Raw genomic sequence first — 16000 nt, 5'->3', positions numbered from 1 at the left:
AAAAACTTAAGATTTTGCTGTTCAGAGGTGCAAAAACTCAAGATGAGCAAAATCTTACCAGATGTGGAATTATTTGGTCACCTATGAGACAACATAACTTGGAACAGTTTCTCCACGTGCACAGGAACAGCAGAAACTGCATTCTTTGCACATAGACTTTCGCAAATTTCAATTCCCTGTTTCCTCTTTCCAGCTGTTTTTACAACAGGTAAGTTACACTGGCAAATTTGCTTTAAACGAGTGATGAAACACTCAGGTGAGAAGCATGAGAATTCACTAAAATACGTATTAGGAGGCACTGCAAATACATCTCAGCACTCAGGATTGGGCTTGCTGAATAAATGGACAACTAAGCAGCGTTTTATATTCTCACTGCTGGATACAGAGAGTCAAATAAGAGAAATCCACCGGAACCATCTTTTCCTCTTAGGCAGCTGGGTTTTTTGTTGTTTTTTGTCAATAAAGAACACAAAATACAACACGGACACTGCCTTATCTCAGTTGTCAATATCTAGATATCCCCTATACAACTAAATACATATATTTCATTCGTAACTCTTCAATCAAAAGCTTGGTTTGCATTACTTGCTTAGCATGCAGGGCAGTGCCCAGCTCTGCAGGGCTGGCTTCAGTAGATCTGCAGTAACATCTTCATTCATGCCATGTTCGATGAACAAACTTGCTGAAAGATCTCTCCTGAACAAGTTTATGTAGTTTGTATTTAAGTGATTCTGATTATTCCTCACTTAATCTACATGCTTGAAACAACCTGGATCACTGCTTGGCAGCTTTTAAGCATAGGATGAGAGTATGTTAAAGCATCCAGCCACAAGAGATGTATTCCCGGTCCAGAATCAGTTTAAGAACAGAACAAAACACTTAGGATCCCTCAAAAAAAACAAAAGGCAGACCTATGCGCACCTTGGGTCAGTCTAAAGCTACACCACATCCAACCTCGCCTTGAGAACACAAGAAAAAACCCTAAGAAACATGTGTTTTCTGCACAAAAACTAAAAGGATGGCTCAGTGAGATGCAATACATGCTCAAAACCCATTACCCTGCAATCAATAGTTCCTGGACAGATTAATCCATAGCTTGAAGCAGTTTTAAACTCCCTGGCTGTTTAACAAAATATTTATATTAAAAAAAAAAATCAAATTAAAAGAGCAGTAGATGCACACAGGCATCAAGGGGATCAAAGCATGTGGAAAATTATCAGCCTTGACAAGCGGGTTTATGAAACATGCCAACAGTATAGACAAGATAGTTCTCTTCCCATATTAAAAAACCCTCACTTTCACAAACAGCAGTACAGAAAACAATCATGAAAATTTGGAAGGAAGCCTTTCAACTGGATGGGATGACCCCGCTGTGATCTGCAGCTTCCAGTGAAGAGTACAGATTTTTAGCACATCTTCAGAGCAAAAGCAAGATTTACCTAGAGGAAAATTCCCAGGGCTAAACTCATGAAAAATACTTGAATTAAATGTGCTTATGTTCTGTGCACAGCAACTCAGTGTGAGAGGTACCCCCAACACATTCTGCTGTGCATCAGTACTTCAAGAAAAGAACTTAAAACACCCAGCGTAACAGACACAGGAGAAGTTAAGCAAACAGGACCAGGGTGATAAGGCACAGATTTGGCATAACAAGAAGGGTAACACATTTATTGGGGGAAAAAAAATTAAGTGAAAGGGTAAGTATATTTTTCTGGATAATCTAACAATGTAATTATAATGAGAAGGCAAATTAGAAGCTAAAAATCAATGCAGATTCTGTTTTAATAATCACCGATTAACCATCGGCAGAGGTGACATTCACGTCTCTTTTTAACAGAAGCTACATTTCTAAGCGTGCTATTAGGGGAAACAAATACAAGCTCCTTAGATCTAGGACTCAAGGCCAGCAGCCTCCAACAGTCTCCAATAGCACGAACAAAGGGGGACCTGCACGCCTCATTAGCAGCTTAATCTAACCGTAAGGTTGGATTATTTCCAGCGTGACTGTGATTTTCAAGGATGAAACGCGAAGCTCTTCCCCTGCAAAAATCTTGCCTTGACAGATCGTGAAGAGATTGCTGGAAAAGTAAATACCTAACATACCAACACCGTGTATTGAAGTGAGAGAAGGTAACTTATAAAGGAATCCAGTACAAGTAGTAGCAGACTGCATTTAAAATAAAAAATCCATTGTACCTGAAGTTGCACAAGGTGGCTGTACAGGAGCAGAGATTCGGGTGCTTACCTGGGGAGGATAATTGCTTTCAGAAGACCATCTCGAGGACTGATCATTAGGCTTGTCCACCAAAATATTCCTAAAAAGGAGAAGCCAGAAGTAATTTAAGTAGCTGCCACACTGTATTTACATCGCCAGTAAGAGCTGTCAAACACGGAAATCAATAACACTCCCATGCAACTCCCCAAAATGCTGGGCAGAGACTACGCTGCTCCCAGACCCATTAAAACAAAGTCTCCACGCCATGTGGTTGGGAAATGGAATCTCACGTTGCGAAACAAAAATCCAAATTGTGAAATAAATGTGAAACAGATGAATTTACGTAGGCCCAAGCCTGCAGTGAAGTGGAAAAAACGGTCTCATTCACCTCAACGGGGTAGGAACTTTTCAATGAGGTTAAAACCGATGAGCAGCAAGGCGGTGAGCGAGCCAAAATCCGTCCCTTACTAGACGGGCGATACTGGAACAGGGAGAGCGAGCTGCTAACCTACTTAAAGTTTTGTTGGAGTGTGGAAGATGACCGTCTAACTCATGCCAAATTCAAACATGTATTTTTCATGAGCTACAAGCCTAGAGCAACGCACAGGAAAGCTGAAGTTTAACTCTTCACCTAGCAAAGTAAATCCCTTAATTGCCTGCGTACAGCTTGAAATAGCACGGCGTTGGGGTAATTAACCAACTCCAAATAGTGTTTGGGCCAAAACAAAACACATTCATCAGGATAATCCTTATGAAGGACCTCCCTTCCTCTTTCCTGTAACAGTACTATAAGGCTCTTCGAGTTCACCTCCAAAAGAAGTTAAAAACTGAAAACTAAAATAAAAACCTAAAAATATATAATTACTCCGTTCCCTGCTGGCAAGGTAACAACGCACCACCTGCTGGACAGGGTTTACAAAGCCCTACCAAGTCCAACTAACGAACTTGCCAGCTCGTAAAACTTATGTAAAAAGAAGGACGCAGTCATCAAAAGGCTTATGCCATCTCCATCTGCTGTGTAGGAGGAAAAGAACACGAGCATCTGGATTACTACAAAGGACCGGGGGAAAAGAAAATGCTCGTATGAAAGCCGGGAAGGGAAAGAGGTTAAGTCAGAGGTTGAGCGTTACCAGGCAGAAATTAGCTCGCTCTTTCCACATCGGGCAGCCCAAAATCACCACACCAGCAGCGGGATCCAGGCAGTCCCGCACCACGGGCTCACCACTGAGCGTCAACCCAGCAGCTGCCTTCTGCAGGACACGAGCCACGACTTTTTTTACAGCACAGGAAGAAAACCCAAGCTCCCTTCTGCTTTAGCTAGCTGCCATCACAGCGGGGCACTTCCTACCAGCAATGCCAGCTGATTGAGTTGTGTATGCACAGAGCGTGCACGGGAGCAGCTACGGCCACGCGCTGCCCTCTTGCTCAAACCCCAGAACAGGGAAGGTCAGGCCGTTACACTGCCAGCTGGGAACATCCAGTTTGCAACACAAAGAGCTCATCTCCTAAAGAAAACACAGCTCCTGTCTGTCTTAATTCCAGCAGGGACAAATTCTCCCAGGAGAGGAGAAGTTGGAAGCTGCTAAGGCACGCTGGTTTTGACCAGAAGTTGCCAGCCACAGCGCTAAGACACCTCCAGAAACCAAAAAGCACTTGGAAGAAGAATCAAACCCGCGGCCATGCCATGCCACAGGCAAGGTGAAATGATACTTTGAAGTGTTTTAGTGCCTTTTAATAACTAGAGAGAGAGAAAAAGCTGTATTTGAAGGAGATGTGAATCTCATACTGATACTTAATGGCCGTGAAGGCAGACAAAAACATGGCGCTGTCCGGCTTTTTCCTCTTTGAAACTTCAGCTCAGCATGCAAATGCCAATTCACCCTATAGAATATGTTTTATTTATATTGCATCTGTTTAAACATCACGGGATAGGCCCTTCATACATTGAGCAACATTTGCAGGAGCTGGCACCGTCACGCGGTCAGATAACGCCCTGCTGGAAAGAGGCATTTTCTAACTGGGCCAGATCCCAAAGATCGTATTTTTAGAAGTGGATTTGTTTGCTTCTCCGGGTCAAAGATCAGTTTGCCACAATCAACGAGGAGCTCATTGAGGACAACCAGACAAGATAAAAAAAATCCTGCAGAGAGAAGAAAGCGTAGCTCTCATAAAACTAAGGCTAAAAAGAAATTGAAATCAGAAAAGCCAGCAGCATGGAGAGAGTTATAAATATGTTTAAAAATACATGGGTTGTTAGTTTATTAGGATTAAACAAACATCGAAGACAGAATTTGGTATGCACAAAGTTAATCTACCATCGTGGTTCGAGAAAATTTATGGGCTCGAATACTTGGAGGAATTCAGGCATTCCTGAGATGGCAAGAAACGAATGTCTCGTAGGGACAGATGCCTCTCGCCACATAAAGCCTTCACTCCAGACACCACAGAAATCCTACAAGGCACCTAGAGTCAGGCTTCCCAGATGTGACACCTCAATTAAAACCTCTGAGAAACTTCAGAAATGAGATCTCCACCAACTCCACGACCGTCCATGCAATTTTCAAGAGACGTTAAAAAAAAGGTATTTTTAAGCCCTTGAGCTACTCCACGCACCGATACCGTTGTGCCGGCTTTCTCCGTGGAAAAAAAGGGAACTCATTAAATGTGGTTTGAGATAATTCATAATCAGAAGCTGTAGATACAAGAGCTAGTCTAGCATAAATCCACAACGCTGCCAAGAGGGACTAGTCCACCCACTCGTGCTTGATCCTCCCCCTCCCTCCACCAGCAGCCGTCATAAAAAAAGACTGGCAGAAATAACTTCTTCAGTCACATCAGCTCTCCAGTTCTGCTTACTGTTAGCGCCAGCATAAAATAGGGGAAAAAAAAAAGGATAGGATCCACTGGCATAAATTCCCAATGCCACTCCCCCATAGAGGAGTGAGTTCTGGAGAAACTGGCTGGCCCAGCACGTCAGCTACTCCGTGGCTACTCCTACCCCAAACCAAAAGCTATGCAGAGGGAGAAGCTTTATTTGCACACCACCAGCGAGAACACGTGCGGAGGCATTAGGGTGTGCCTTAAGTCCCTGAGCCAGCTTCCTTCGAGGCTATTCACGTCTCAGGTTTTACTGCAAGCGCTCCCGTCCCCAGTAAGAGAAGAGGATGGTTGTGGCCGTGCTGAAACACTCCTGGAAGAACCGAGGGGAAGTTTCTTTTTATTACCCGTGCACACACTGCTCTCACAGCTGCTGGAAGCAGATAAATTCTCCGTTTACCAACTGCTGTGCCAACCATGGGCTGATCTCTGCCGGGATTATGGCAATGTCCCTGCAGTTGGCGCTTCCAGAGAACTTTGCTGGGCAAAGCTCAGTGGTTTCTGATGTGACAATCACCAGGGGTGAGCTCGCCTTTGAGGAAAGGGGGGTGAGAAGGGAGGTGACTTTGCAAAACATGCAGCAAATTAGCTTTTAGGCTGATATAATTTGCACCCAGCCTGAGCATTTTCATGAAGCTTCTATTAAAGAAGCCGATAGCTTTTGAAAGAAGTCCTTAAGAACAAACAACTCCAAAATGCTACCTTTGCTTGGCACGTCCAGAGAGCAGCTGGGCAGAAAAGGGCACACACATCCCGAAGAGGATGTGGAAGGCAGACATAGCCCTGCTGGAAAACCACGAGGCACCACACCAGTACATGGCAAAAAGGGGAGGGAGTGCTGAGCAAGGAGCAGCTAACCGAAAACCAACTACGTACTTTTGTCAGTGTTGCCCGTGTCTTTTTTATGTTATTTTTTCCTAGAACCATCCCAGGGCAGAGTAGCAAGAGTGCAGCAACTAAGAACGGGGACTAAAATTTCCACCCAGTCCACAGAGGACTGAGATGTGCAAGGACAACCACGTAGAACATGAGCCCTGCCAACACAACGCAAAAGAGATGCTCTTGCCCAGCCCAGACACTAGAACTGTCTTAACCAAGGGGAAGAACCCTCCCACATACACAAAAACCACCACCAGAAGCCCTAAACCCTATTCCATAGAGCTGGAAACAACTAGAGAAATTTTTCTCCCTACAGCTACCTGCAGCTCCCACAAACTTGTAATTAACACTGATTTCAAAGTGCCCAGCCACGATGTTTTAAGAGCAACGTGCACCTACAAGCTCCCCCCTAAAGCATTTCAAGAAGCTTTCTAGATTTCACTGCAAAGTTTCTTTCCTTTCTGTTGTGAAAGTTCCCTGCCTCACACAGTAGAAGGGCGTGAGGATGTGGAAACTTCTGCATTGGAACGCAGTAAATCACGCACAATTGCTAGGTAGTACATGGATACAGTGAAGAAATGGTATTTTCTGCTTCAGGCTTGGTTTAAATAGTTAACAGAGGATTTCTTAGCCCCAGCACAAAGAGCTAAGGAAGGACCTCTTGCTTAGTAAGTCAAAGGAAGCTCGAGACAATAGTGCACGTAAGCACGCACCCTGAGATACTATGTTGTCGTGAGGTTTGCCAACTTAATGCTCAAATTTATTTCCATCTTCTCAGCAGCCGTTACACAAACGCGTGCGATTTATTACAAATGCACTTCTGTCAAAAAGAAAAGCAGCTAAGCAAGTACAGCGTATAAAACCTTGCATTTAACACCACCTTACAGAAACGCACTCGTCAGATCACAACTGGCTGTGCTGGACAGCCAAACAGGTACCGCTGCGCCCTGGTGTGATAGTCATGGAAATCAGTTTCTCAGTTATATCTTTCAAGGATCAGTTGGTTTTGTGTTTTTTTAAACTCCTGATACCTTTATAATTGCCATACAAAGACAGGCGAAGGCCCTTGGTACAAATTAACCTCTCCTTAAGTGCAAATGATGTGGGCACAGAAACCCCCATCATTCCTCCTCGCCCCGTATCCCCTTGTGCCTTCGTCCTGCTGCGATGGTTCTTCCTCCAGGCACGCCAGGAGCTGAGCATTTTAACAACTGTACTGGCACAGCGAGTGCCCCAATAATTAATTTATGTTCCAGTTGTGCTCAAGAACCCTACAGCACAGCCTGAACTTCTGACTGCAGCAAGGCACCGAGCAACCCAACTTCTGAGCAGCGAGAGGCCCCGGCTCCAGGTTGGGAATGTCAGAATTGGTCTTTTCCTACCTCAGGGACTCTGTGATGAAGTACTGGTTTCATGAGGATTTTGTTTGCAGCTGACCAGCCAGCAAATTGATGTAGTTAGCACACGAGATTACCTGGAACCATTTCTTCTCATACTCAGGTGCTCATTTTTACACATCTAAGGCTCAAGGACGTTTGAAATCCGGCTTCCTAAGTGATCTACACACTACGAATAAAAGCATCACAGCGTGCAGGCAGCTTCAGTGACGTTCCTGGAGGGTTCCAGAACAGAAATAAATCCCAGGCCTGATAAGAAGACTAAGAATAGCACAAACTCTACCCTTCAATATTCAGCGAAGATGAGGAGATTATGCTCTGCAGCTCGTTGGATTTGTAGTCGATAGAGGAAACACTGCAGTAAAAATTTGCTAGAGTTCAGGATATCAACAGCCACTGCCGCTTAATTACAAAGTTTAGTTTTAATTTAAAAAAAAAAACTTGCACCCTGCTAAGAAAACGCAGTTTAGCTGGTATTTGAACATGGAGATTGCTACTGATGGCATTTAACAGAGAAGTCCCTGACCTTGCACTTTCCAAATCTTGCTGAAATACCGGTAGCAGAGCCCACTAACGCTACACAAGGAGGTTGGAGGACAACAGCATCAGGCATGCATCTGGGTGAATCCCCTGTGCTGTCTTCTGAAAGCAACACAGCCTTGTTGGGAGCAGTTCTGCTTAAACTAACACACGTATGGAAAAATCTGACCAAGGCCAAGAAGCAAGCTCAGGACTCCCGTGATTTCACAGCACCGCAGCCATGTTTTTACGTGCCACTTTGCATTTTCACCCAGAGGAATCCACAGAAACCAGACTGATTGCACGTAAGGATATAAAGTCGCGACAGAAGCCGTAAACACTTCTCTAATACTCCTTAGTGCTGTAACTTCACGCTCAGTAAAACATTCACCCAAAACACTGATGCCTGTAAAAGAAGTTAAAGAAGGCTACATTCAACAGAACTGACTGAAGCCCCTCACGTCCAAACTGAGGTCAACCACAGAACCTTTTTTTTTTTTTAATCTAACTTGGATAAAAAAATTCCTCCTGGTTCCTGGCAGAAACGCCTCCATTGGGTGAGCTTCCCTTTCAAAATTAAAATTTTGACATTTTAATTCAAACTCGGAGAGTTCAGAAAACAAAATCCAGGCCCAGGAAAACAACAAACCACAGAGTGATCTCAAGAACTGGCTGGTCAGGGAGCTGTGCTACAAGTCAGAACAGTTTGCCCGTGGCGCTGCATTATGGAATAACTCCTTATTCTGCAGCACGATACATGAATCCATGCTCCAGCACACGACAGCTCCCAAAGCAGCCTTCCTTTCACGTTTGGCAGTCTCAAAATCCTGTACCAGACGGCAGGTTTTTTTAGAAGCCAAACCGAAAGTCAGCAACAGCACTCCATCATGAGAGAGGAGGGCGGGCACACAGTCAGCAATTCCTTACTCACGGGTCACATTTACCTAATCCAGCTTTTTTTCCTTCCACCTCGGGCTGCCTCCCAGGGCTTGACAGCAACACCAAACACAGGCTAGGGAGGAAAATCAGTTCGGAGAGCACACCCAAACCCAAAATGACCGGCACAGTTTTTACCCCCCACCAATTTCAGGCCATTTTTCAGGCACAGCGAGCCTTCTCAACCCACCTGGAACACAGGCTGCTGTCCTCAACTCACACACCTGGTTGTGTTCCTCGACTTAAATCGATCCAGGAAATAATTTCTCCAAGATTATGCGTGCTGAGTGTCAAGTAATAGCTAAAACAGCAACTAAGTAAGGTGACAAACCACTCAATGTCTTCACTGCTCCTTCCTTTCCCTCCCAGCAGCTGTATTATTGAATTCAGACCAAGCTACACTTAAAATCCATAGCTCCTACAAAATTCTACAGGCTGCAGTCAAAATATATACATTTATCATTAGAGGTTTATATTAACATGCAATTAAAATAAATCAAGCACTGGCTTGCTTTGGAAGCTGACAAAATTTGACCTCCAGCTAAGTACTGAATACACCACTTAGCCTCAACAGAAAAATCTTGATCACATCATAAAAATCAATCGTGGTGATAAAGTTAACAGCGCATTTCAACAGCGATTTGCTAAAAAGATGAATGTGCAGAATACGAAGCTATATTCCTTGCCACAAAAAAAAAGAATCAGACTGTACATGCTGTCTCAGCAGTAACAACAGTCACCACGAGGAAAACGCGCTCTGCTCCAACTAGTTTTAGTCCTTAAGCAAGTAATTAGTAATCACCATCTAGCCAGCTTTCATTAAGCTTGAAGGATATAACCCATACACAGAACGAATGATCCATAATCCGGCGATGTTAACACCTCCTATGAAAATCTTACAACCTTAATGTTCCCCAAAAATGCCAGGGTTGGACATTAGAGATCCTGCCAGCTTCGTCACACCGTGGGACCACGGCAATTAGCAGTTTACCTTCAGCCTTCTGCTAGCGAATAAAACTGCCCAGCCTCCTAAATAATGGCTGTGTTTCAACAAAAATTTCTTCACCTGACACAGCATTTGTGCCTTCACCTGGGAAGAAACTTCCACGAAGAGTTATCAGACTCCTGACGCCAACGTAAGGCATGAACTTGATCATTTTGTGCTATTTTTCACTTTCACCCTTCTGATCTTTTTCTTTTCTCATCACATTTTCACTGAGCTGTCAGACAGAAAATCACCCAATATTTGTGCACTCAACCTGGAGTTAACTATTTCCTGCAGAAATATTTTGTTTCTGAAGTGCTCTATTTCAGCTCGCAGATGAGAATTCTAGGCTACAGACATGATGCAAGCAAGGAGGGAAACGCCTGGTAGGAAAGAAAATTTGTAGAAACATCCAAAAAAAAGCTACACAAGTGAGAAAACTTTTCAAATAGATGCTGAAGAGAAGCAGATCTGGGGATGTTTCTAGACATGGGGCCACTCAGCTCTCTTCCTCAGTCAGTGTTTGCATCCCCAGCCTGTTTTAGCAACTGGTAGGAGTACCGACTAACTGCAAATACTGCATGAGCACGTAACCCCAGACAGAAACGCTGACAAATTAAGTTGAAAAAAATGACATGCAGGCTTAAAGTTGTGGTTCTACAGCTAACGTGGAAGTCCTCGGGGCTATGTAACCAGGGGTACTTCAGAAAGGAGCTACAGCATTAAGGCATCCAGCAAACAGACAAGGAGCAGTTTGCCCTGCCAGGAAAGCTGAACTCAGCACTCAGCAAGCAGAAAACAGAACGGAAAAGCCAAATTTTGTGTTAGACATTTCCCACCTCAGCTCAAGGGCGAGATCCTTCAAGACCTGGATCTGTAACAAGATCTGTACAAGATTTATGAAGCCACGAGATACAGACCTGACTCACCGCTGTCACCTGCTTAGAGCAAGGACTCGCAATCCCCTTCCACTAGCCTCAAACTCACATTTTGTCCTGCCACAGCTAGCTGGAATTCAGGATATTTTCAGGGTTTTTTTGTTTGTTTTAGAATCCTATGGACCTTGCCTAAAAAGCAGCTCGTTAGACACATTCTCAGCACCTGCTTGCTAATGCTCTGTAATATCCTAGATTTGAAAACACGAGGGAGTCCATCCTTGGTTCAGGGTAAACCAGCAGTGGATGGTTGGTTTGTCTGAGCAGAAACTTTCTGCCACAACTTAGTGAAAAAGAAAGGAAAAAAATGCATTCTCACTTTGGAAGGCTCCCAGTCACTCCTAATTTGACGAGCAAAGTATCTTTTGCATAATTTACTTTCCCCTTATTTCTCCAGTAAGCCTTTTAGGAAAGAAACAAGAGTTATCCAGGCTTCAGCACTCGATATAGCACCTCATGAAGTGTCACACTGGAAAAGACTGGAATTGCTGGAATAGCTGAAGTCCACAGGGAAATAAATAACAAGGGGTTGCAACAAAAAGGTGACTGACTTTTAGGAAAGGGCCAGTGATGGAACTGAAACATCAGCTGAGAAATTGAATCATCAGCTTAGAAACTCATCTTACAACCTTAGGAGTACAAGAAATAACTTAGAGAAGTGTCAATAAAAAAAAAGTCTGAAAATATAAAAATAAATAAATAAATAGATGTTTTGACCTTCTTCTACAGAAGTATCACACAGGAAGACCCAAACAATTGGAGATCTGAGCAACAGCAACGGGATGAAAGCTCCTAGCAAAGCTGCATGACCGGAATAATGCAGTTTTAAAAAAACCCTCTTGTTAGTCCGTGTGAAAGTGCCAGAAGGACCTGGGCACATTTGCCAGCTGCAAGATGCCATGAGTCAGGAATCTGATGCAACCACTGGAAAGCCGTGGTCCTAGGACAGAGCACTGAGGCACTTTCCAGCAGAGAAGGGCACATGATTGCCACTGCAGGGAGCACGGCACCGTTCCTTGTAGCCACCAGCAGCGAGTTTGAACTGCAGCAAGTACAAAAAGCATCTTTTTCTATTTCAAGTACAAAATCTTTTCTATTGGAAAGATCGGGATACAAAGTGCTTCTCCCCGAAAACAAAGAGAGAGCTTTTGGTCCTCTCCCTTACCAAAAAAAGGAAGATTGAACGGGGGTTATATTACCTTCTATAAATTGTTTATTCCCTCCCTGTCCAAAAAAAGAAGCGCCTGAGCTCATCGCTTTCTGCGGACAGCCGGAGGAGGGAGAAGGGAATAAAGTCCAGGTCTGCCTCTCTCGGGGCACGTGGAGCTACACCAGAATTTTGTGTGGCTTGCACCCAGTGACCACACTGCTGGTGGCTGGGAAATCCTCAGGGTGGTCCCTCGTGGGATATCAAGGAACTGTCTCCCACGTGGCTCCTTTATTTTGGGGAGAAACCATGAAGAAGCAAGGCAAGATCCGATGAGGAAGCGTCAGCGACTGGCTGGGCTGAAGGGTTTCCAAGCTGGACAGGCTGAAGCCTCTCGCTACGGAGTGCTCCCTGGAAACACCACATTTCAAGAGCAAATTTGCTCTTGGACAGGTTTTCTTCCCAAAGGAACAACTTGCCCCAAAACTCAAGCTAAATTAGACATCAGACCAACTTATTCAGATCAGCACGGATAGTTTTAAGTGCTTTCTCCAAGCCAGTAGCTACAAGGCAGCAGAGGACAACTCCAGCCATCTGTGAACCCCTAGGGCTGTTCTTCTGCAGACTGGAGAAGGACAATCCTCACCTGACGTGTCAAAAGGGCTGTGCAGATGAACGTGGCACTGCTAACGTGGCCAGAAATTGGTTGGGCACTTACCAGTCCCCTTGTACCAACCAAGCACAAGAGAAAAATTAACGCTCACTGCGAGAAAATGCTCGGCTGCTTACAGAAAACCAGTGGTTATCAACAGATTGCTGATCCTAAATGAGACAGGTGTCTGAAAAAACAGGGTGGGTTTTTTGTTTGTTGGCTTTTTAGTGAGGAATTGCAGTTATTGGGTGACTTTGGGTGCTCTGAAAAGTTTCAGTGTCACCCCAGCATCCTATATGCAGAAGACAGACACTGGGTATCCAGTTCCTTCTACGGATAGCAGCGATGAAAATTTTCTATCTCAACTTTGGGTTTTACATTTAAAACCACTAAACTGTTTAAGACACGTGTTTAAATCACACTGGGCTGACATGGGGAATGCACTCCACTCCCAACAGCACGGCAGCAAGCTCCCAATGCAGGCCACACACTGAACGGAGTCATCTGTTCCTACGTATGGGACCACCAGAGAGCCTTTAGGGTTAGAGTAGAAACCCTAAATTCTTAGTGAAAACCCCGTAACTCCTTAATAGGCCTTCCCCTTCAGGCCACGTTCAAGCTCTCTCCCAGATAGAGCTGGAAAACAGCCCCAGCATCACCAGGACTGCACGGCAGGTTCCACAAGAGCATTAAATCCTCGCAAGAAGGTGGCAAAAAGGGCTAAGGGGAGCCTCAGAGAGGAGCATCGAGGAGAAACAGAGTTATCTTTGCGTGTTGCATCAGGGAGATCGATACTGGACTGTCACCCTTCCTTCAGCAGCCAACAATTTATAACTACAAGCACGATCGCAGAGCTGGAAAAAAAAATGCTTTAACAGATTTTTAACCAAAAAAAAAAAAAGGCCAGGAGGATTACTTCATTATCGCCAAAAAGAATTAATTAGAAAGGAGCTCGGTTCGTTTTCATATCTAAAGAAGCAAAGGTACGGGAAGACAAAACCACCGCGGGCTGAGGCAGCAAAACTTTTGTTAAAGTTTCACCTCCTTTTGGCAAAGGGAGATAATCCGTGAAATTAACAATTAACAGCTAAATTACTCGTGGAGCTGCCTGGGGAGCCCGGGTGGCAGAGCGACCTCAGCCCCAGGTTACCGAACTCGGTGAGCCGAGGCTCCGCGGCCCGCAGCGAGCACGGTGCCCAAATGAAGCATTCCCAAAAATCCCCCAAGACCTACAGGGCTGCGGAAAGGGGCAGCAAAACCCAAACGGCCAGACCGCGTTGTTATCATCCCAAGTTTTGCTTTGGGTAAGCAGGGAAAGTTAACGGGCCCTGCCAGGAGGCCGAGGATCCTGTTGAGGGCGGGCACACGGCCGCGGTGCAGCACTGAGCCATCGATCCGAAGCACAACCCCGGGCTGCCCCTAAATCCCCCAAAATTGCAGCAAGCAGGGTGCCAGGTGGCCCCTTTCCCCCAAAACCCCTCATAAATCACAGCTCCCCCCCAAATTTCTCTCCACACATCCCCAAGCCCACCACTGACCCCAAACACAGCCCCCCCTGAGCTGACCATCACCCCACAGACCCCCAAATCCTACTAAACACCCTCCCTGTTCACACAATCTCCCCAAAACCCTCCTACGTCCCCCCACGCAACCCCCCAAAACCTTTTCACCGCCCCCCCACTCTTTCATAGCCCCCAAAACGCCTCCCCACACACAGCCCCAAAAACTTTTCTACCACCCCTCACCCTCACACATATTTCTGCGTCCCTACTGAGCCATACACAGCACCCCAAAACCTTTCCAGCTCCTCTCCCTCTCACACACAACCCCCCAAAATCCTTCTGGACACCCTCTTCCCCCCACACAGCCCCCCAAAACCTTTCCACCCCCCTTTCACCCACACACAGCCCCCAAAACCCTGTTGAACACCCCACACGCACAAAGCCCCCCCCAAACTTTCCCATATCCCTTTTGCTCACACATAGCCCCCCAAAACCCTATTGAACACCCCCTTTCCCACACAAAGCCCCCCAAAACTCTACAGAACAGCCCCTCCACACACAGCCCCCCAAAAACCTTCCCACCCCCATTTCTCCCATACACAGCCCCCCAAAACCCTACTGAACACCCCTCTTTCCCAGATACAGCCCCCCTAAACTCCTCCCCACACAAAGCCTTCCAAAAACCTTCCCGCCCCCCTCCCCTCACACAAAGCCCCCCAAAATCTTTTTACCCCCCTTCCTCTCACACACAATCCCAAAACCCCACAGACCACCCCTATTCCCCCACACTACCCCCAAAACACCACTCAACTCTCCCTCCTTCACATACAGCCCCCCAAAACCTTTTTACCCCCCTCCCTCTCACCCACAGCCCCAAAACCCTACAAAACACCCCCTCCCTCCCACACACCCCCCCAAACCCCACAAAACACCCCCATCCCCCAAAAACCCCACAAAACACCCCCTATCCCTCTCCCACACCCCCCAAAACCCCTTTTTACCCCCCTCCCTCACTCACAGCCCCAAATCCCCACAGAACACCCCCATTCCCCCTCACACAGCCCCCCAAACCCCTTTTTACCCCCCTTTCTCTCACCCACAGCCCCAAAACCCTACAAAACACCCCCTCCTTCACACACAGCCCCCCAAACCCCACAGAATGCCCCTATTTCCCTCACCCACAACGCCAAACCCCCACAAAACACCCCCATCCCCCCCAGAACCCTCCCAAACTCCACAAACCACCCATATTTCCCTCACAACCCCCCCAACCACCCCTATTTCCCTCACAAACCCCCCAAACCCCACAAACCACCCATATTTCCCTCACAACCCCCCCCAAACCACCCATATTTCCCTCACAAACCCCCTCAAACCCCTTCCACCCCCCCTCCCTTCACCCCCATCCCCCCCTCACCCCCTTTCTCCCCTCACCCCCTCCTTTCCCCCCTCAGCGCCCCCAAACTTCCCTCAGCGCCGCCCCCCCCGCCAGGCCGCAGCCCCCCGGGGCAGGCCGTACCCTATTCCCCGGATCCCTCCGGATCCCCCCGACCCTTCCCCGTCCCCCCACAGCTCCCGGGCTCCCTCCCGGGCTCACTCGGGCAGGTATGAGGAGGAGAAGCTGCTCCAGCGGTGCAGGCCGTAGCCCAGCACCCGGCTCTCCGGGCCCGCCGGCCCCACCGCCGCCATCTTGGAGTCGGCGCCCGCGGCCCGGCAAAGAGCGCGGAGGGGGGGGGAGGGGGCGGGGCTAAGGGGGGGAAGGGGGCGGGGCTTGGTCTTAAAGGGGCCGCGGCTCGGATTGAGGTAGGAGCGTAATGGGGATATGGGGTTGGGGTTTGATGGGATTGGGGAATGGGATTGGGGAATGGGGTCGGGGTCAGGGATAGGGTTTGGGGTCGGGGTCAGGGTCAGGGATAGGGAATGGGGTTGGGGTTGGGGTTGGGGTTGGGGTTGGGG

General features: G+C 46.8%; 1 protein-coding gene across 2 annotated transcripts in view; it reads right to left on the bottom strand.

Annotated features, from left to right (window-relative positions):
* Positions 1-15788, bottom strand: part of MKLN1 (muskelin 1) — a 94304-nt gene extending 78516 nt beyond the window's left edge. For both annotated transcript variants that reach the window (XM_068670100.1, XM_068670101.1), the window contains exons 1-2: positions 15642-15788; positions 2246-2315 (exon numbers count right to left, since the gene is read on the bottom strand). In XM_068670100.1, the coding sequence (XP_068526201.1) occupies positions 2246-2315; positions 15642-15733 (162 nt within the window). In that variant the 5' untranslated portion in view covers positions 15734-15788. The remainder of the gene's footprint in view (positions 1-2245; positions 2316-15641) is intronic.
* Between the last annotated feature and the right edge of the window lie 212 nt (positions 15789-16000).

Source organism: Anas acuta, chromosome 1, assembly GCF_963932015.1.
Source record: "Anas acuta chromosome 1, bAnaAcu1.1, whole genome shotgun sequence".
Taxonomy (NCBI): domain Eukaryota; kingdom Metazoa; phylum Chordata; class Aves; order Anseriformes; family Anatidae; genus Anas; species Anas acuta.
Note: the sequence above shows the minus strand (reverse complement) of the source record. Positions and strands in the feature narration are given on the sequence as shown.